Source organism: Phragmites australis, chromosome 16 (assembly GCF_958298935.1).
Source record: "Phragmites australis chromosome 16, lpPhrAust1.1, whole genome shotgun sequence".
Taxonomy (NCBI): Eukaryota; Viridiplantae; Streptophyta; class Magnoliopsida; order Poales; family Poaceae; genus Phragmites; species Phragmites australis.
Genome location: NC_084936.1, coordinates 14,990,782 through 15,013,638, shown reverse-complemented (window position 1 = coordinate 15,013,638; position 22,857 = coordinate 14,990,782). Strand labels below are relative to the sequence as shown.

Genomic DNA, 22,857 nt, shown 5'->3' with positions numbered 1-22,857 from the left:
GAAAAGTAAATATTAAGGTAACAAGCTAATGTATATACGAAAGACATACTTCCGACATATGAATATACTTCAAGTATTGCATACAAAGAGTATAAATATCTATAAGTAGATGACATATGCCACTACTTTTACCTCATAATCCATGAAATCGTCAAATCTTTAGAAGGTAGATATAAGTAATATGCTCATATTCAATTTAAAAGATTATTAGAGAGTATAGCAATTAAAAGATGGAGCCAACCAAATAATAAACTATAACATAATGCAACCACTACATTCACTTGCTTTCACCAGCGACGAAAATGGGAACTAGCTGCATCCTGAAGTGGCACCACCTGAACAAGTGCATAAGTTAGCACCAAAACACCGCAATAACAAAGGCAAATGGAGACACGCTCCTACGCCCGAGAACTCCGTATACAAGTCGATAACGAAATGACGGCGAAACTTCTACTGCTTGGCTATTGTGACAAAGGGTGAGATCCTCCTCTAGATAGGTCGAGGTCCGAAGAACCGAAAAATAAAACACCACGCGAACCAACTTTCAACGAACGTCATCATCGTTTTATCAAATACACCTAAACTACTCATCCAAAACGAACAAGACTAGTGCCATCGGAAAGATAACGACCAGAACTACAACCTTTATTTTAAGCTTATGGTCACATTCGACACCAATTAAACCTCAAACTTTAGAATTACATTGTTGCACGCTAGATCGATCATCGAACACTAAACCAACGCTGAAAATATATGTTCCCAACTATCCACAAGCATCTAAGAACTAATTAGAAGTTACCTTCACGACAATGAATTCAACGATTTTCCATGAAAGCTCCTCCTCTTTCCTTCTTCTTCTCTTCTTTTCTCCTCTTCTTTTCTTCCTCCTTTCTTCTTTTCCTTTCTCTTATTATTTTCTTTTCTTATTCTTTCTCTTTTCTTCCCTTCTTCTTTTTGCTGGCCGGCCGGCCCCTTCTTCTCAGCCCCTCTTGGCCCCCCTGCTCTCACCGATCTGCACAGTAGAGCGAGGCAGAGCGCTGGTAGTGAGGCAGCATCGCGCAGCCGGGCGTAGTAGTCGACGGGTGACGGTGGCAGCACGACAACAGGTGGTAGGCTGACAGCGACGGTCGGGCCGACAACCGAAGAGGACAGAGGCGGCGGTTAAGGTTGGTTGGAGCCAGTCGGGCGCCGGGCTAAATGGGGGCAGGAGGGCTGAGGAGTGAGGGCGGATCCCCCATCTTTTTTCTTTTCATCCAACAACCTAAATTTATTGGACTAGCTACAGCTTCACCGTGTGCCCAAACAAGACATTATATAGCAAAATGGAATCGTTGTTCAAAAGTAAAATTTTCTACTCCTCGTAGGTCCCACAGCCAACAATTGAATTTCGTATTTTCGGGTATTACATCAAGGCACGCCACCGCGAGCCGAACAGCAAATAGATGTGTCCTGCGGCTAGCCCTCAGGTGCGGACGAGGTGGTCGACAGCGGCCAGGCACTAGGCGATGCCATTTGGGACCTCCCTCAACGATGATCTCATTTGGAGTGACGTTCCAAAGTTGTTCAGTCTCAGATGAGGCGGGGGGCCAGAGGTAGAAGAGAGGTCGAGGAAGTGGACTGCTGGACTGATGGGATCAGAATTTGTGAGTGAACGGTGGGTTAACGGGGACGTTAATGGGATTTTTGCTTCAATAATTTTTTTTGCCACGTATCAATAGTACACCTAGAGAGGTCCAACCAAGGTTCAAAAATGCGACGGTTACCACTCGAAATGTGCGGTAACCGACCTTACCGGCCCGGCTCGGTTTCATAATGCGTTCAGTAGCCGAATTTGAATTCAAAAAATTCAAATCAATTTTGAAAAAACTCAAAAATATCAGAAAAAATTCCATAAAGAACTAGAGGTAATTCTAAGACCATCTGTGAAAATAATTTTCAAAAAAAAATATGTTGTTTGCATCACCAAATAGCTGCTCAAATATTGGGAGTTCGTAAAAAGGCCGAAAATGATTAAAGGCCGAAATGGGCCGAATGCACAGTGAAATTGACCCGTTTCGGCCCAACTCGAATGGATAAGGGCAGCCGGCGTTCAACTCGCGTTGGTGCATAGCTCACTTTCCCCTCGCGTTTGTCCACAGAAAAAATCGAAGAATCGTCGCCCAATCGGCCAAATCCGTGATAGTCCGGTGGAAATCCGGCATTGAAGCTTCAGTTATCGAGCGATTAGCATTAGTAACCGACCACCTCTGAGGGGTTACCATCCGCTTTCAAAGAGCAACATGAAGCGCCTGACGTCGAGCGATTTTCGAAGATCCTTGTTCGGTAACCGCCCATTTACTAGCGATTTTTCATATAATTCGTTGGGTAATCGTTCTTAGGAGGTCGGTAGTTCATTGTGTGGTCAATTAGGACGATATAGTGCTTGATTCGCTCGGTTATCAACCATTTACTAGCTATTTTTCATGTAATTCGTTCGGTAATCATTCTTAGGGAGGTTGGCAGTTCGTTGTGTGGTCGATTAGGATGATTTAGTGGTTGATTCGCTCGGTTACCTACCATTTACTAGCGATTTTTCATGTAATTCATTCAATAATCATTCTTAGGAGGTTGGCAGTTCATTGTGTGGTCAATTAGGATGATTTAGTGGTTGATTCGCTCGGTTATTGACCCTATTGTGTTAGTTTTTAGCCCGATGTGCACGGTTGTTACCTTGTACTGGCAAGGGTTGTTATATTGGTCAAGTTAATTGTTTCTTGAGACATTTATGCATGACTACAACATGACAACACATGCTCATCAATTTAACATGCATGGCCATAATTATTAGTAGGTTAACCATTGAGGTTTCTTCTTCCAATAGAGACAATACAAACTAATCGATGGCGGATAGAGATGTGGTGTGCAGCACGGGGATAATTTGGCCCCAAGGTTTAGGTGCAATTACTGCAATAAGGAAAAGAAAGGTGATGGTGCCACAAGGTTGAAAGAACATTTGGCAGGGCACGGATCAAATGTTATACATTGTGATAGGGTACCTTCAGATGTGAGTGATTATTTCAGACATGAGTTGGATAGGGCAAGACATTAGAGGAAGGGAAAGGCTGAGGAGAGTTTTCGGAGGCAAGAGTTAGCAAGAGTTTAGATAGATTTGACAAACGATAAATTTAATGTTGAAATCAGTTGGTGAATTTAGAGAACACGACATTATCATTCAAAGTGCAAGGTCCATATCATGATGGTTGTACAATCATTCAAAGCTACATGAAATGATGAAGATCGTGATTGGTGGAGAGTTGGTGAGGTGGAATGCCACAAGATTTGGCACAAACTATCTATTTCTTGAAAGCTTTGTATGTCGAAAGGATAGGTTCATGCAATGGATGTCATCTAGCGAGCTCCAGCAGTCTCGCTACATTAGTTCTGATATTGGGGGATATGCACATAGTTGCTCCTGAGATACATCGTTGTCAAGCAGGAGTATGATTCGTTGTATCACAATGATTGGGATTCTTTTGAAAACTACATAGCAATTGTCAATCGCAGAATGCAAGATCTAGCAAATGGGACCTACATGAATGCCGGTGATACACTCGTACCACTTGCATTCTTATTGTACTCATGCTTATGGTTCTAATGCTTATGGTACTAATGCTTTGATCATCAACTTGCAGCGGCCGCATTGAACCCCCGCACGCACTACGCGTATGGCACGGATCCAAACTTGTTTGAATATCTCCGGGAGTCATTCGAGATGATGACTGATGTTAGTACGGCCACGTAAGCACTTATTGAGGTTGAAATATATCGGACAAAGTCTCTGTCGTTCTTTGGTCCGCTCGCTTCACGGATGGCTTGTGGTAGCAGGACTCAACCTGGTACGAATTGCGTTGACATATCTAACTGTTGCATCACTTTATCTACTTTTCTAAACGTTATATCACTTTACCTACTTGCAGCGCAATGATGGTCTATGTTTGGTTCATCTACACCTACACTAACGATGCTTGCCAGGCGTCTAGTGTCTCAGTGCGCTTCATCTAGTGGGTGTGAGAGGAACTAGAGTACATTTGTATTTATCCACATGAAAGTTCGCAACCGCTTAAGATACAAGAAGCTACATAAGTTGGTATATATCAACTAGACCTGAGAATACAGAATAATTTTGATGCAGGCATCAGGTCGATTGTTGATGATGATCCACTTCAGCGGCTTATGGAGCTCACATTGAACGAGAAGAACAATCTGCTCCGGAACTGGATGGAGACCAGTAGATCAAATGCTGCCCCAGAGCTTGATGAGGAGGACACATATAGTAACATACCCCTGCCAACTCACCTGGTGACAGATACAGTGAACCCACAATATTTACAACGGTGGGCTGTTAAAGTGGTAGGTGACACACACACGGGAAAGAGGAAGAAGCAAATGGCGCATCCAAAGAAGAGCAAGAAGATTAAGGGTAAGGGGAAAAGACAAGTGCAAAGCGATGAGAGTATGGATAGTGACTCAAAGAGCCCAACTTACTAAGAATCGAATGACAGCAGCTCAAAGACAGATAGCGCTGACGATGACGATCAGGGAGGCGATGTTCCTCCATACCCATCCTCTGTCCTTGCTCCCATTCAATTCACTGGTGAGAGTCAATTTTAGCATACCACACAGGAACTAGGACCACGGTGACCCATCCTCACAAAAGCATGTCATACAGGGTGGCCATAATGGACCACAAGATAGTGGGAGCTATTCCAGCAACATGACATAGAGAGTAGTTTCGGATTCTATCCGTACCACTATCCTGTCCCCAATGCTCAGTCAGAACCTCCTATTCAGTGGGTCTATGAATGGCAAGACCCTGAGTTTTATGTCATATTATAAGGATAATTGTCAACCACTTCTGTATGTATGGGGCAAACTTGGACAGAGTTTAACGCAGAGTTGCTATCTATGCGATGGATAATACTCATGTCCACTGAGGAGTACAATACAGCCGAATTTAATCACCCCCTAAGTTGGTGGTTCTGAAGGTGATGATAATTTCCTTTCTGCAACTACTTTATTTCAAAACCATGGTATCATACTAATTTTTTCCATCTCGTAGGTTTCACATAGAGTGGATACTATGCAAACTACATTTTAAGCATCTACCAGCACTTTGGTAAGTACTGATGGATGTCATGTGATTGTGTTTTAGCTTTTGTATGGACAATTCGACATATTTATTAATTTGATGTGCTACATATGTAATCGTATGCATATATTTGATAAAACAATTATATGGTCATGCTCGTATTGCTATTAGTATCTATTTGTTTCCTTGAAAATGTCTAAAATATAGAAAAGGTCATGCCAAAATTTTTTCTAATGAAACAAAACATAGCAAATCTCATGCCATATTTGTTACTATTTTTTCTGATTTTTTGGTGAATTTTTTTTTGTATTTTTTTATTCTCCTAGAAATTCATAGATTAGAAGTTAATCCGGTCGGGTACCACTTCAAATCGCTCAGTTATTGAGCGTTCAGTTATCTTAAAAAATCATTCGGTATATCGCAAAATCGCTCGGTAACTGATCCAATTCGACCGGTTACCGAACGGCGAATCTGGTATTTTTTGTTCAAATTTCAAATTTTACTGAATTAATTTGAACAAATTTTAGCCAAATTTTGAGCGGTTATCGTGATAACTGTGATTTTTCGGTAACCGCCCGGGTTCGATTGACCGTTTGCAAAACGATTTTGAAAACCTTGGTCCAACTTGATGAGCCAATAGATTTTCTTCCGAAGAAATGGATATGGATGGAATACGAATCGAGTTTGGATAGATGTAAGTCCGGAGAGACATTGACACAAATATATGTGTTAAATTTCTTCGCAATTTCCCAAGCTGTGAGTGGTGTGGAGCTAGACAAGGAAACAATTATGCATGTGCTTGTGGACTGTGCTTTTGCTCCCTACTTCTGGCCAGTCGAATTACCAAACCTTCATCCTCTTACTTTGCCAAAGGATCTTCTCTTCGAGAACATTTGCAAAAAAGAAGATGCGGTTACTATCTTGTGTGGTGTGTGGCGAAGCCCGTCCAGGCCGTGACAACTCAAAATCAAACTCAAACTCAAACCCACGGCACGTGCGAGTGCAATCAGCTACCGAGCAGATGAAGAATTCTTTTAATAATATTGTTTTGTACGGAAATTCCAAAAATATTGCACAAATTTGAGAAATTACAAAAATAACCCTCTGTCGCTCGTCCAAGGAGCGAAATCTTACAGAGTGAGAAAATATTTTCTATTATTGAAAGAGCGGAAATTATGGTTTTCGCTTTTCCGATGATCGAAAACTCATTTTGCTCCACCAGTGAGCGAAAATACATTTTTTTTGGCGGGGGGGGGGGGGGGGGGAGGGGCGTAGCGCGAAAACAAATTTGCGGTGGACTGTTGCACGAAAATTCAAGTTTTTGCTCTTTGGGAGGGCGAAAACTGCCCGCTTTTGGCCCGTGTGCGTGGGCCTCGCCTTTAATCCGGCCGTTGATCGCACCCGTCCGCACCAGTACGCATCCGGCCGACTTGGGACAGCGGAGAAAGAAGAGGGAAGAAGAAGAGGGAAGAAGAAGAGGAAAGAAGAGGGAAAAGGAAGAAGAAGAGGAAATAAGAGGGAAGAAGAAGAGGAGAGAGAATGCAGGAGGAGAGGAGAGAGAAGGAATGGGAGAGAAGGGAGGAGGAAGAGGAAGAAGGAAGCTAAAACAATTTTAGATTGATTTTCTTAGTTTAGATTATGTAATTTTAATTAGATAATTGTTAGTTTTAGATGTATGTAGCAATATTTGTTAGTTTTAGAAGTACTTAAAAATAATTTGTATTAGGATAATTGAGTAGGGGAACAAATTTACATGTATATAGAAATTATGTTAGATGTATGTAGAAATATTTGTTAGTTTTAGATGTATGTAGAAATAATTTATATTTATGTGGGATGCAATATTTACTTTAGAAAAAATGAGTAGAGATAGAAATTTTAGATTAAGTTTTGTTATTATGTAGACGTACAATTTAATTTGTGATATTTGTTCTAGGTTATACATATTGAATTTTGAATTTATAGAATATTTATACTGATATAATCTTAGTCAATATAAATATTGATTTAGTCTAAGAATGATTTTGTAGTTCATTGTAAATTATGTCATATCCCAGATATGTGAAATGCTATAAGCCTCAGAATTTTGTAAGTAACATTTATTTTTTTCAATTATTTTTTTAGATTTAGATAATTTTAGTAGTCTCTTGTTATATATCTATGTAAGCTTTAACTAGAGATTAGAAAAAAAGGAATTTAGGTTATGTTGGTTCATTATGTATGTAAGATTACATATTAGAAAGATTAATTGTAGGTTACGGAGATTTTATTATGTAGAAATTAGTTTTGAAAAAATTTATTTGTAATTAACAGGAAAATAAGTTGATAATTTGTTTTGATATATTTTTTATGTCACATTTATGTATATAAGTCTTAGAGTTTTCTATGGAAATAGTGAAATCCGGAACGGTGTTGATTTGAGCAATTTTCTGTTTATCCTTATTGAGCACCCAAACCCTGAGGGTACAAAGATGAAGGAGGTGATAATATGGTTTACCTAATATTTTCAGTTGGACCCTGACATTTATTCTGTTATAGTACGATACACATGGACTCGTATGTTAGATCTAGTTTTTTTGGAGTTAGAGCGGGTGTATCAGACGGGTAAGAAGTTGAAATGGTGTAGGCAGCATAGGACTAAGTACAATATGCTGGTGCAGGCATGTCCAAGAGGAGTGTATCACAGTAGTAGTGCAGTGACACCAGTGGAAGAAGTGGATAGGCGAGGTGAACACAGTGTCGAGGGAGGATAGGAAGGTGGGACAGGTTGAGAGTTAGGCTCACGCAGGGGAGGAAATTGAAGAAAATTGTTGTTGAGCTTGAGGAAGAAGGTTTAATGCAACCTGTAAATATGGGGGAAGATGACAATGATAATGAATCTTCTAGTACTACCATACCAGATCAATGTAACTGGCCTAACAACGCGAGGATGTAAGTTATAGAGAACTATGATTCCCCTTGGGAGTATGGTTCACCTCAATCAGGTCTTCCACAATAGGTCTGAAATGAAGGATACAGTGGCACGGTGGATAGTGACATCATACAAAGAGGTATGCGTTGCTACCTCAAGTACATAAAAGTATAGTGTCAAGTGCAGAACTCCTGGATGCATCTTTTATGTTCATGCATACAAGTTGAAGCATTCGACCCATTGGGTAGTCTCTAAAGTGGTTCAGCACAGTTGTACGCTGCAAAACATAGGTTGAAAGCACCGCAACCTTACTGCTGCACTTATGCAAATAAATTGTTCATTGAGATTATTCAAAGCGGAACATGGAATGCTCATTCATCTAACGAGCAATATTACGATGGTTCAAATATAAGATTACTTGTCAAAACGTTTGATGTGCCAAGCAGAAAGCCTTAGAGAAGTTGTGGTGTACCTATGAGTCTTCTTATTGCAACCTACCTCGTGTGCTTGATATTCTTAACGAAAGAAATGCTGGCATATACACCGCTTTCAAGGAGACTGAGATCAATGAAAACTAGCCTAGGATTTTTCGACGTGCTTTCTTTTCTTTGGGTCAGTGTATTAAGTCATTCCACCATCGCCTTCCTTTGCTTTGTGTGGATGGCACATTCTTGACTGGGAAGTACAAAGGTCAGATTCTCACTGCAATTAGAGTTGATGTGAATAACTAGACACTTCCTTTGTCATTTGCATTTATGCAGGGTGAGAGCAAGTTGAGCTAGCTCTATTTTTTTTAGGCATATTAAGTTTGGGATTGTCCGTGATCGACCTAACGTTTGCATTGTACATGACCAGAATGCTAGGATACTATTTGCTATAAAGACACTATAAGAGGATTCAAGTGAGCCGTTCCCATCACCTGATCTATGAAACAGGTGGTGCATGCGTCACATAGGAGCAAATTTATACAAGCAATTCAAGAGCAAGGCACTGATGGACATGTTCAAGAAGCTCTGTGGTCAGAACCAAAGTCTTAAGTTTGATGCTTTGTGGAAGGAATTGGATAAGAGCATAAGGACACATGCACAGGAGAGAAGTAAGAAACCGCCTACTGTTGATGACACTATACCAGAGGTGCTGCCACCTCTTGGAGAAGGCATTGGCCCTCCTGATGTGAGGAGAAGGGGGGCAAGAAACATCAAGTGTTTCTCGCACTGGATTGAGGCAAAGCCAAAGGAGAAGTGGTCCTTGATCTACGACATCAGACGTGCTACATTCATCTATTGCGCTACATCTTTATCAAAAATATGTTTGATAGTTTATAACTATTTTTCTGTTGCTGTAATTTGGTAGGTATTGTGTCATGACTACCAACATAGTAGAGGTTTACAATTGGGTCATCAGAGGGCTACGTGGACTCCCTTTTGTTGCAATCATTGAGGACATATTGTGTAGCATTGTTAGGTACTACCAAAAGAAGCATGTTGCTGTTGTTATTCACTGTACAAAATGCATATACTGTATGCCAGCTGCATGATGGAACACTTGCAAAAGAAGAATGAGAAGACAATAGAACACATGGTTCATAGCATGGACGTTGATGAGCACCACTTTGAGATAACCTTGTGATCAAAAGGAGGAGTGGGGAGCGATACCAGAATTTTCACTCATGAGGTGAACATAGGAAAAGTTTTGAATTGATGGTGCGAATGCACTTGCAACAAACCAAAGCTTTTACATGTCCATTGTTGTCATGTGTTGGCTGCACTATCACAAGTGGGTGTGGGAACCTCTCTATATGTCACCATTTTACTTCAGGGAAAATGCAGTACATACCTGGAAAGTGGAGTTCTATGAATTCAATGCGCAAGATGACTTCACAGTTTATGACAGATATATACAAATATGTCTGCCCCCTATGATGTTGGTTAGACATGCCCATGGGAAAGGTGGTCGGCAATAGATTAGGTGTATTCGCAATGATATGGATGAAACTGAATTTGGTGGGCTTGTGAGGAGATGCAGTGAGTGTGATGAGTTTGGTCACAAGTCAAAGGATTGCCACAGTCTAACCGCAACAATGCTGGAGCAGGGCCATCCACCAATGGTCGACGTGGGAGAGGTGTCCATGGAGGACAAGCAGTGCACGAGATTGGGGTAGACCACGAGGGATATGCTACCTAGGAATTATGTGTTTCTATATTTATTTGTGTATGATTTTATGTTCGTGATGTAAGAAATATGTGGTACTATTTGTGTACTATTTATGTCCATAATGTAAGAACTATATGGTATGATGTGTGTTATAATTGTATTTGATATTTCCAGTTTGTAAATGTGTTCTCCTCATTATACATTATGTGTGTAACCTCCTCCGTGTAACATCTGCAGTACCTCTTTTGTAGGGATGGAGCCATCGTATGAGCTTCTGGACTGTTCTTTGGACCAGTGTTATCGTGGCTTGTGCCACACGTGGCCTAGGAATGTTACAGTGTTGAAGATTCATGCACCTTTGAGGGCTTGGCCACTTCACCCCCAGTGGTTATGTAGGTTTTACACATAGTTCAATTAGTTATCAACTCATTTAATTTTTATCTTAACTAATCAACTCATGTATTGTAGGTTGGCCCGTGCAGGAATTCTTCCTCTTGCACGAATGATTAAGGCCACATATGACGACACAGGTCCATATCATGTGGTTGTGGATGACGATGAGGAGGGTGACATTGACGACGACCGGGTGGAGGAGTCACGACGGTTCCCGTTTGACAGTTCCCTTGTTTTGGCTTTGGTGGACCAATGGAGGCTAGAGACACACACATTTCACATTTCATTTGGGGAGATAACAATCACGCTGCAGGATGTCTCTATGCTCACTGGGTTACCAATTTCTAGTGAAGCTATCGGTCCCTTAGTCATGTTGCCTGGTTGGTAGCAGGACTTGTTCGAGAGGTTCCAGGGAGTTCTACCTGACCCATTCGATGGGGACATCTTTCCCATTCTGGTGGATTAGAAGCACATGCCCAAGAAGTGGTGGTTGGTGCAGTTCAAGGTTACTACTTTTTTTATTGCTTCATTAATTTCATAATGCAAGTGGTTTGTCCATTTATTATCAATCAATTTACTTTTGTAGGTGGAGAGGATGGCCGAGGATCCAACGGAATACCAGGTAGCCCAACACTTGGAGGCTTACCTACTATGGTTGTTCGGTTGGGTGATGTTCACATCCACCCACGGGAACACCGTGGACGCATGTTGGATAGCCTATGCCCGGGCTATTGCTGACGCCGACGTCGATGATGTTCCTTAGGTGTCTTGGGGTTCAGCTGTTCTTGGCGCCACGTATAGCGCCATGTGAGAGGCCTGCGTGAGGACACACAAATCATCCATTTTAGCGGGTATGCCTCTACTACTTCAACTATGGTCCTTCGAGCGCTTTCAGGTTGGATGAGCCCTTGTACAACCTTTGTACTACACCGCAGAGATGTACTCCGGCGGTGACAACACCGACAAGCCAATGATGGAATCACTTTGGACACGCTGATGGGTACAACATTTAAATTAACAACAAATTTTGTATGGGTAATAATCAGTCTCTAACTTCAATGAACTATAATTTTGTAGCCGCATTGGGCGGGAGTGCAGGTTTGTGCTACGTACGAGACTTTTACAGAGCAGTTCGACCACATGAGGCCTGATATGGTCATTTGGGAGCCGTACACTGCCGACTTGGTTCTTTGAAGATTCGCAGGTCGTGGGGTCTCTGCACTGTGCTACAAGGACTCGCCATTTTGAATGACAATGAAGAAGCTAGTTTTCGAAGCCTTCATTGAGGACTACATTGCCCACTGAGTGATGCGCCAGTTTAGCTAACACCAGGAGTTTCCAGTCTCGCTGGGAGACCATGTTCCTGTTTCCATGCACTCGCGAGTTACAATGTCAACTACCTCGTTGTATTATGTGTTTTCCATTTCTCTAATTCAAACTCCTTTTCAGGTTGTCGACGAAGGAGCCACCAAAGAGCCTAGTTGAACTGACCAATAGGATGAAGTCGTGGGTGCATCAATGGGGCCAGGCTCAGATGGACGTGATTGAATATGCTACGCCTTATGATGAGCACAGTTACTAGCAGTACTTGCAGTGGTACACTACGCAGACTCGCACACGTCTCCTACTTGTCGATGACCCACCACGTCGACACTCGAGTAGCACTACTACCCTTTACCCAGGACACGTAGGAGCGTCGCTGCACCTTGCGGTATGTGGAATGTTCAATGTTTTTTATCGATTCTTACATTCACACACATCCTAGGGCTAATGATTTGTCATCTATAGCAGTCCGACTTGGGGAGCGAGATTCATGGGGAGGCAGTGAATATGGATACTAGGCTGTGTGAGTATGACACCTATGGTATGGCGATGGACAACATCATCAGAGCATTCTCCTGTTTGGCCGCCAAGGGCCAACATATCGTGGAATGCACATCGTGCCAACTGCACGACGTCGTTGTATGTGACATGTCAGCAGCCCATACCACACAAAGGCCCACATCTGATTGGGCCATTCCTCTGTACGCTAGTTCTCTGCCTCCACGCCTTGACCATGTAGGAGGCTATGGTTGGCAACGCCTGTGTACACTAGTTATCTGCCTCTGCGCCCTGACTAGGCAGGAGGCTCTGGTTGGGCTGCGGCTGTGTTCGTTCCTACGCCGGGTATGTCATGACTCTTTATTCCATAGTCTCTGAATTAGTACACATTATATGGCAATACTCACTTATTTGTGCATGATGTGATGCAGCTGTGGTCCGCATTGAGACTACCACATAGGTTTTCAGGAGTTCACCGCACTCCAGCAGGAACCCGTGGCTTGATTATGGAGGGGCCTCCGAAGTGATGGGTCTGTCCCAGTTATACAGTGCATCTCCAACCACTCAGCAGGAGATGGAAGACATTTATGGTTTCTAGTTGCCCAGACGCGAGCGTCGTGAGCCTGATTGGTACACACCATCCGCATATGACCATCCTTGGGAGGAGGAGGCAACTGTCCTAGCGTCAGCACGCAGGCCAAAGCGTGCCAGATGTAGGCCCAAGATAGGGGTCAGGGTAGGGGTCATGAGTAGTGTTTTTTACTTGTATGCTTATGCAATATATTCTGTTCAGACTGTTGCAAAACTATTTATTTTGTTTAGCTTTCCATTTCATTAGTTCAGTTCAATTGGTATATGGTTAATGTCTTATATTAATGTACTATGTTATGAACTATTTGCAAACTTCATGTGTAATCAATGTGATGGTTAGTGTCTTATATTAACATACTATGTTGGTTTTCCTTCCTGGTGCATGATCGGAAACAGGCACAATTCTTTCCAATATGTGAAAAGCATTACTCCTACGGTATATATGTGAAGCGTTACGTGATAGGCAAATCCTAGCTACTGCTGGGTACATATTGGGATTCACACATTTAGGGAATGATAACATAGTACAAGTCAAATACGAAATCAAATCCTCGGCTATCCGTTAGAACACATCCATATTACTCACAGATGTTTCGCCGACTTGCCATGCGAGGCAGGATATTATGAGGAACCGTCCAAATAATATTCTAATTAATTATTAGGTCGATCATTTGCTTAATCATGACTACAAAGATTAACCAGAATATCATTCCGGTAGTCCCAGCATGTGTTTTGTATCCAAGATCGAAACATGTCTTTCCAACATAAAACATCACAACATAACTTAATGGAGAGCAAGTAATTAAGATTATATTACAAGTCTTTAGAGGATCATCATTTACAACAATTTATAATAAAAGATTAGAGAACTACGCAGTGGAAATGTAACAACTATGAACAACAAAAGCTAGGGGAAAGATATATGCCCTTAGGCTCCACCTAAAAGCACGTCACTCGAGTAGTTTGCACTACTCATTCCCGCCACCTACATTGGCGGGCGTGAAGTAGCCAAACACAAACTTCTCCTCACCTGTGGAATCTGAAAGAGCAGCGTGAGTATGAATATACTCGCAAGATTTAATTCATAATGAGTACATAATAATCCGACTCCAAGGATTATGCATTTAAGTTATTAGCAAGAAGTTGGTCATAAGGTTAAGTAAATTCATAAATGTAAGCAACCTAGACACCTATGTGTGAGCATCTATACTTAACCAAAAGTACATTCCTATCCTGTAACCAATAACTTGAACATAAATATAACTGGAACCATCTCATATAATCAATAATCATAAACAACCATTTCCAACATACCATTCCATATCATACACCCTAAATTCGGAAACTCTACGACCAATGTGGATATACAGAAGCATGCTTATGACCGAGAGCGTGGTAATTTGAATTGTTTTTACACCCTGTAGTGGGTACTTCTTTACCTACATGACTCGAGGACCATTCGGCTCACATGTCCACACAGGTCCATGTAAGGAGGTACTCGTGTCAACTTTCCCAATAAGTCCCAACTATTTGATCATGCGCCGATAAGTGCGGGGGTCATCCAGACCTACTACCGGAGCAAACTAGATACCCCTACAAGCCTATTATGCCCGCGGCACCATCGACTCGTATGCTAAAAGGCCACAGCTACAAAGATATTTAGCTTGTTCTCATATACGACATGTAGTAAGTATGAAAAGTCCTAAAGCCAACTATATCGACATACGGTGCTTAAACGATACAATCGGTCTATGGCATCTGGGCTCCTCCCCCGAACTACACCAAGGAACCCCTCCAGTGAAGAAGATACCACTAGCACTGCCCACATCTCACCTCATCTTCACCTCTCATACAACCCACGTCATTGTCATTGTGTTTGTAAATAATAATTAAGCCCTAAGCTCGCGAACAATAGTTGCACCATCCCTCGATTTCTACCAAGGATCTATGCATTGCTAAGCATTTCGAACAACTCTTAAGTGCACCAGGATTCCTCCTCGGAGCACCGGTTCGGAGCACGGCCTCGCTCCGGGATGCCTCTGGGGAAACCTCAGCTGCGTCCCCTGGAGTGGTTTTGGTTTGGAGCCTCCCGGCCGGGACTGATATTGTTGATGTTTCACCGTTGTCGCTGCCGCCCCCTTTGGGGCCCTGTGGTATGAGCCTCCTCGGAGCCCCTCTTCGCTGGGGGGAGGGGGTGTATGATGGTCCTGCCTCCGAGGGTGACTTCTCGGGGTTGACACGGGAAGTCTCGATAGCTCGTGAGCACCTACAGCAGATTTTTTTCTCCTCTACGCACGCATATTCCTCGAATTTGCTCATGAGGACTTCCACCATGCGTATGGGATGTCGGTTCAGCCGATCGTATAGGGGGCTTCGGCTAGGCCCTGGGTCATGGCATCGATGACCGAAGATTCCAATATGCCCCTAATCTGGGCCTTGGTCTGGGAGAACCTTTGGATGTAATCCCGGAGTGTTTCGTCCAGCTCCTGTCTGATAGTGAATAGGCTTCCAAAGGTTACTGGCTGAATGAAGGTGTCCTGCAAGTTGCTGCGGAATAGGTCTTGGAGTTGGGACCAAGAGTGAATGGCGCCAGGGTCCAGTGCCGCAAACCAGCGTATGGCCACCCCTTCCAAGGAGAGAGGAAAGCATTTAGCCTTGGTGGCCGGTCCGCCCCCATTAGCTTCTATGGCGAGGGCGTAGGACCGGGCGAACTCATCAGGGTCTGAATTGCCCCTGAGCTTAGGTAGCTTTGATGTCTAAAAGCCCTCCGGGAAGGGCGTCCTCTGTAGGTCGGCCTACAGGGGAGAGTTGTAGTCTTACAGGGAATCCTCATGACGTCGGCTCCGGGGCTCCAGAGGCTGAACGTGCGAGGCCTGGAGATCGAAGGGTTCATCGGCCTGTAGAGCTTGGATTAGAACAGTGTCGGTCGTCACGGGAGCGGCAGTGGTCGTGCGGGTAGCCTGCTGCTCGACCCGCAAGGCTGTTTGTAGTTCCTCCATATGGGTTAGAGTGCTGCTAGGTGTGATTGATGCTCAGATGGGATGGTGTTTTCAGCTGTGGTGTTGGCCGCGGCCCCTAGGGGTGCAGCAGGGACCCCGCCCAGATACTGCTATTGCTGAAGGGTCTCCGGGGTAGGGAGCCCCTCAGTGCCGGCCACATCTGTGGTCATGGCTTGGTCGGCGGTGGCTGTAAGGCCCTTGCTCCCCCCAGTTGGGGGTCGTCGTCAGTGCGGTCTGTGCCTGGTCGCTGGACTGTCGTACAGGTGTGACTGGGAGGTCGATTGCCGTCACCGCGGCCTTGGTGGTCTTCTTCTTGGGTGGCATCCTACCTCTCTTAGTTCTTCTGTGTTCAAGATCCCCATGGACGGCGCACTTTTGGAGCAAGAGATCGTCTTGCCCCAGCATGTATAGCGAGAGTTTCTTCTAAGGAGGAGACTCAAGCTTGGAGACAAAGCTTGAGAGGAAGGAACACCATAAATGTATTGATAGTAAAAATATGGAGTGGGCTAGGACAAGTATCACAGAAAGACTTGTGATTGTACTCCTCCGTGCTTTGTTGAGCGTGTCCCCTTTCTCAGACAACCATGGTCCCTTATTTATTGGGTTGGGCGTAGCTTAGCGTACAAGTTATCGCTATGTGCAAAATATCCAAGATAAGGCCGAGTTACATGGCTTTATTCTTGATAACTACTTTTTACCCTACATAGGAGATAAATATCTACCATGGTAACTATTGGGGTGCCTGTACCCAGAGGGGTGAGCCGGTCGCCAATTGCAGCCTGGCGCCGAGATGTCAGGGGCGTCAGGAATAACCTCCATTATACTGGGGTGTCAGGACGGCGCCCACTAGTCTAGTTAATTAATGCTGGTTAGTTCCTTGCAGGCAAAGGATGATCGGCGTTCCTCTCCTAGCAGATCTTTCTTGGAGCCCGATGGCCTACCCCGTAGCCTTTGGAAAGCCTACCTGAGCACCGAAGACGGGGGCTCCGGGGGGAGGCATGGCTCTAGGAGATGGAGGCTTCGGGAGGCATGGCTCTGGGAGATGGAGGCTTTGGGAGGCATGGCTCCGGGAGGTAGTTACTCTGAAGCCTGGAAGTCAAAAAACAGCCTTCAGGAGGCATGGGCCCATGAACATGGGCCAGCGAAGCCATGGGGCCTTCAGAGGTCCTTAACAACGATCCCCAACAACTTGGAAGTGGCAACAAATCAAGCAATGTAATCGGTTTAAAACCATACACCACCTCAAAAGGACACATCTGAGTAGTGGAGTGCACAGCCCGATTATAAGCGAATTCCACGTGCGGCAAACAGTCCTCCCACTCTCTTAGATTCTTCTTGATTATGGTCCTTAGCAGTGTTGAAAGTGTACGGTTCACCACCTCCGTTTGACCATCAGTTTGGGGATGACAAGTTGTGCTGAATAACAACTTTGTCCCCAACGTGCCGCAAAGTGTCTTCCAGAAGTAGCTCATGAACTTCACATCATAATCTGACACAATGGTACATGGCACACCATGCAACCCTGATGATCTCCCTGAAAAACAAGTTAGCAACATGCGATGCATCGTCGCTCTTGTGGCACGGAATGAAGTGTGGCATCTTGAAAAAACAATCCACAACAACAAAAATAGAATCTTTCCCCCTCATAGTTTTAGGCAATTCTAAAACAAAATACATACCAATATCTTCCCATGGTGCATTGGGAACAGGTATAGGAGTATATAACCCGTGTGGATTTAAATTCGATTTGGCCTTGTGGCAAGTAAGCAACACGATGCGCCGTTGCATCTTGCTGCGCCGCCAAATGATGAGCTTGTCACTGTCGTTGTTCCTCACCCATGCGAATAGTGCGTTCCTCCTCGGTCTCGGTGTGCTGAATAGCTTGAGGCCCGTGTACACTTGTGTCGTAAGCTTGTAGACCCCACGCACATGGAGATTTGCAAACATAGCGCACAACTCTTCGAAGTTGTTGTTGATTTCTGTACGCAGCTGTGTGACCTGCTCCCTGAGTGTGTTCAATCCAGTCTGAACTTCCCCAAGCTCATCACGTACACCATTGTCACCATCTTGGAGTTGCTTTTGCAGCATCTCACGTAGCCTAGTGTACTCAGACCATGAAACCGGTACATCCACATTACGCGGATTCTCCTCTTGTCCTGACATGGCAAAAGCTCACAAATATCGAGTGAAAAATATATGTGGATATAACTGGAACACTCAACGCTCACAACTCACTATTCTTGAACAAGACAAACTTATCGTTCCGAAGTGAATTAAAGATAGCAAAAGTACACTCGTGACAGCGAATGATCAAGGACAACAATACACTCACAATGATAATGGGACTATTGCAGCCAAGGAATGAGCTAAGAAGATGGCCAAACGAAGCTCTTATTGCAATAGTTCAAGGAGAGACGCTAGCAATTGCTCGAAATAACTAAGGGCACAAGATTGCTCAAAACAACAAAGTGCGCAAAACAAGAGCGGATAACTTGAAACTTAGAACTCCGAAACAAGAGGATTATTCAACTGAGCACCTTTTTCTTTGCCTCTTTTTTCTATTTTGTACTGGTTTTACTTTTTTTTTGTACTCGGCTAAATGCAAGATAAAATCCAAAATAGGAGTGTTGTATTGATAGAACTGATGCGCACAGCTGAAAACAAGAGTAGTCCCTTGAGCAAATCAATTTTCTAGTCTCAAAAGGTTCAACGGTACGCAAATGATATATTGGTTCTCAAAGAAATAGCAGCTAGGAAGGTCTCAAAATTTTGTGAGACTTTTATTTGTTGTAGAGGACAGAAAAACGAAACTAATCTATGGGTAAATAGCTCTCACTGAGTAGCCTTGGAATCTGATACCATGATGATATGGGGTGGCCCGATCTTCTCGGGAAGAGCCGATGATAAAAGATGTGAAGTAGACGATGTCGCTAGCTGAACACTCGCACCAATGTATGAATCCTCAACTCTTCGGAATACGCCCAACACACACCTGTAGATGATCTTCGTGAGACCACGAGTGAAGATCGCCAAGTCCCCAATTCCCAGCAGAACGACAACTTGACCTTGGATTGCAGAACGATAAACAATGATTGCCTAATTCTCTCTCAGATGTCCTTGCATGAACGCTGGTATGAAAGAATAAGCAATAGCTATGTTTCAATTTTATACATAAAGTGGTCTGCCCTCTATGGGTCGTGGACTCTACTATATATACTACCTGGGACTATGAAAATCGAATTGGACTCGTTACAACATAGAAAAGGAAACCTAAGCTAAAATTGACATATTATTTTGATGACTGAGATTGGCTCGATACGAATTTGGCAATGGGGCTGGATCCGTTGGAAAGGTTATCAAATAAGCTTTCCAGAGGGTATTTACACATCCCAATCCAACTTCGTATAAGAGACTTATGGTACTTTTAATTGACGTCTGTTTGGCTGCAATAAACTAACTCCGAGTCATCTTCAATCTTTCCTATTTTGCCGCTCCTTGATTGATTCCATATAGAACTTGAAATGAAAGTCTCTAATGCCTTTGAAAAGTCCATGTACAATTGCATGACTTTTAGAGACCTTGTGATAACCTTTTTATCTCAGGCATCCCTTAGCTTTTCTTTGTCTACGTGCCAACAAATAATGCAGCTCTTCTTTCTCTTGTGCATTGTATTGATCCAAATATCTAAGCTCAAGTAAATTACAAGATTGTTGTAGTATAAAATTCTCCTTGAAATTAACGATATGGTCATTAAGAAACAAGTTCACCTGATCTTGTATTTTCTTGGCACGTGCTCTGGTAATTGGTCCAGTTGGCAACTCGATGCGTATATCTTGATCATTAGGTGGCGGTGAAGAATGTGTCGCAAGGTTGTCCTCATCATAACTTGCCCATAAAAGTGCTAATGACATGTACTCAACGTTTGAATATTCTTGTCAATGGGATCAACGAACTAGGTTTGATGGCAATTAGAGATAATCAAGTTGTGAGAAAGATACTTTAAGCTCTTCTTCCAAAGTACACGTTGATTATCTATATCATCTACGACAACAACAACATTAGTAAGATGACTTCAAACCCAGTACTCAGCAAGATCACCGCTCATGAGATAACCATGAACATGAGGGTTGAAGTTTCCTCCTCATCTAACACCAGAAACTTACCCTCATAAGCAAGCAAGCTCCTTACCCACACATGCAAGAGAAGATGAGGAGGCAAGAGCAAGAGTCAAGCTCAAGTGAAGATAATGATGATGAAGATAAAGATAAAAATAGCGATTGTTAAAGCAAGACTTTATCTTGCCCCAGTAAGTACAGTTGTCTATTCTGTAATAAAATAACTGCCTCCCTTTGTTTCCTGATCCATCTCGGTCAAAACTCTTAATTTTCTTAAACTGAAAGTGGTGGAAATTCCTGCCATTATGTGGGAGAGAACACAAAGTCGTGGGTGCCATATGTGGGAGGGAACACAAACTCTTAATACACCTATGCCGCCATTCAAAATTACAAGAGCTCATGACCAACACTTCAGACTCTAAACAAATGGTGGGTGCACCACAGAAGACTACACAAATCATAGTCAGGAGAGAAACAGACTCCATCAACATTAAACATGCTATATCAGTTGATCGGCAATCAATCGACCTCATTCTCAAAGTGAGTAATAGGATATTTAACGCAGATATCAGTGTATATAGAATACTCAAAGTGAACATAATCAGTGTATATTTAAGTGTAGGATACTCAGACATTTAACACAGATCTTGAACGTAATGTATGGATAAGAGTGCCCATAAATGCAGATATCAGTGTATATAGAATTTAACCGACAAACATTATCATCGAATTTGTCGATGAATGGCAATGACCGGTACTATGTGCAAACAAAGGCACTAAATGCACAAACGCCAGTAATTTCAACCATGATGCAGTATCCTAGCATCATTATGTAGGTTCAGCGTATACTGAACACTGAAGGCCAAATCACCTACCTACTTCACACGACTATCTACTTAGGTGCAAGACCAAAGTGTTTCGAAGGAGGATTACCTTGACTTAGGTCTGCCTCCCGCCTAAATTAAATCAAATTCATCAATCCAAGCACACGGCACGACTATTGATATCACTATCAGATCTTTCCTGGAAAAAATGCAAGACGAAGGTAACATACTTATTCGTAGAATAGGAGCAACGCCCCTGCTATGTGGGTTAAACAAGTTTTTCTATAAGCATATTCAGAAATGCAAAGCTAGCACCACAGGATATCCTCAGTGACTTGAGACTTCATGGCCCACTTATCTCCCAAACTAGTACAACTCCAAATCAGATCATTTGTTAGTCAAGGATAACAGCAAGATAACCAGAAGAATGAATATGGAAAAATTACAGATGACGAGGTAGAAGTCAAACGACAACTTAACAGGCCTGGCATCAAATGCAAGTAACACAACGCCACCGGTGAACCATAGGCACCAGGCACAAAAATCTCGATCAGATCAAGGCAGCAGCATCAATAAGGAGGTTTTCCTGAAGCTAAACCAGTTGCACAAGGCAGGCACCAGAGCATCATCAGGTTTCAGGTAGATTGGTGACAATATGACAGTCAAAGACAGAAATGGCAGGTTGAATTTCATAATTGGTCAACCAAATTTGGTTCTCATTAAAAAATGGCAGCCCTTGCAGAGTAAAATTCTCTTAGAAATCAAAGTGTGGTGTGTGTGTGTGTCGTGTGCTGAACGAGGTTTCACATGATTGAAGAACACAGAATCTGTTAAGCAGGGATGTACGTTCTACTGAAATGCTAGCCAAGTTAGTATGCTTGATACAGTTACCACCTACCACAATTCAGCTAGAACAGAATCTGATGCCGCCCAGACTTGAGTTCATATGCCACAAAACTAAATCATATACCAAATCAAGAAACCATACTTATTTTGCTTAACCAAAGAGTTATTGTCACACAAGTTGTTTACCACAGTTTAATCGTACCAAGAGCAAGCCACGCAAATATGCCTAGTCAAGGAAGCAACTCCCCAGCCATGAAGCACGCGAACTTATTGCTCCGAGAGTACTGATACGGCACGCCAGCCACCGTGAGCAACCTCTCCAGCACCTGCTTGGCCCGGTTAGGCTCCGCCGTCTCGCACTCGAGCTCGTAGCCTGTCCCAAAGTCGAACCGCATCTCGTCAAGCTCCAACACGAGCCCGAGCCCCTCGTCGTCATCCTCAAGCTCGTAGACGGCACGAGTGTTCCGGAACCCGCCGAGGCAGACGAACGGGGCGGCGTTCCCGCCTACGCCGTACTCGCTGGCGACGAGCCGAATGATAGGGGAGTTGACCCCGCCAAGGCGCGCGGGGTCGTCAGCGCACGCGAGGGCGAGCGCGGGGTCGAGGGGCTCCTCGACCTCCTCGACGCGGCTGACGCCGGCGTCGATGCGCGGCCGGCGCTTGAGGGCGAGGACGGCGCGAGAGGGGGCGCGGTCGTCAGGGCCGAAGAAGCGGATGCGGAGCGCGGCGGTGCCGGCGGCGAGGGTGCGCGCCGCGCCGTCGAAGAAGAGGTTCCGCTGGTCGTGGGTGCGGCGGAGGCGGGGAGCGAGGAAGGAGGAGAGGCGGCGGTGGGCCGCGGCGTCGGGGAGGCGGAGCTTGATCTCGACCTCCATGGGGGATTGGGCTGGGGGGCTAAGGTTTGGGGTTGGCGGTGGGGGTGGAGAGGCCGATGCGTTGGGCCTTGGAGGGCGCTGCGCCGGGCGGCGGGTGCAGGAGGTGGAGGAGGGAGTTGGAAGTCGGCGGGCCCAGGGCTGGGGGCGGAGTGGAGTAGCCGGTTGGGGTGCTGGCGGTGGGGGTGCTAGCGGCGGCGGCGAGG

At 44.0% G+C, this 22,857-nt stretch overlaps 1 protein-coding gene across 1 annotated transcript; it reads right to left on the bottom strand.

Moving 5' to 3' along the window:
- Positions 1-21,903: 21,903 nt before the first annotated feature.
- On the bottom strand, positions 21,904-22,654 carry LOC133895915 (triphosphate tunnel metalloenzyme 3-like). Its single transcript, XM_062336442.1, has one exon. It carries the CDS (start codon positions 22,652-22,654, stop codon positions 22,013-22,015), a length of 642 nt encoding a protein of 213 aa, XP_062192426.1. The 3' UTR covers positions 21,904-22,012.
- Between the last annotated feature and the right edge of the window lie 203 nt (positions 22,655-22,857).

What these genes read in the sequence shown, in the direction of transcription:
- LOC133895915 (XM_062336442.1), bottom strand. Translation starts at nt 22,654, where the DNA reads ATGGAGGTCGAGATCAAGCTCCGCCTCCCCGACGCCGCGGCCCACCGC.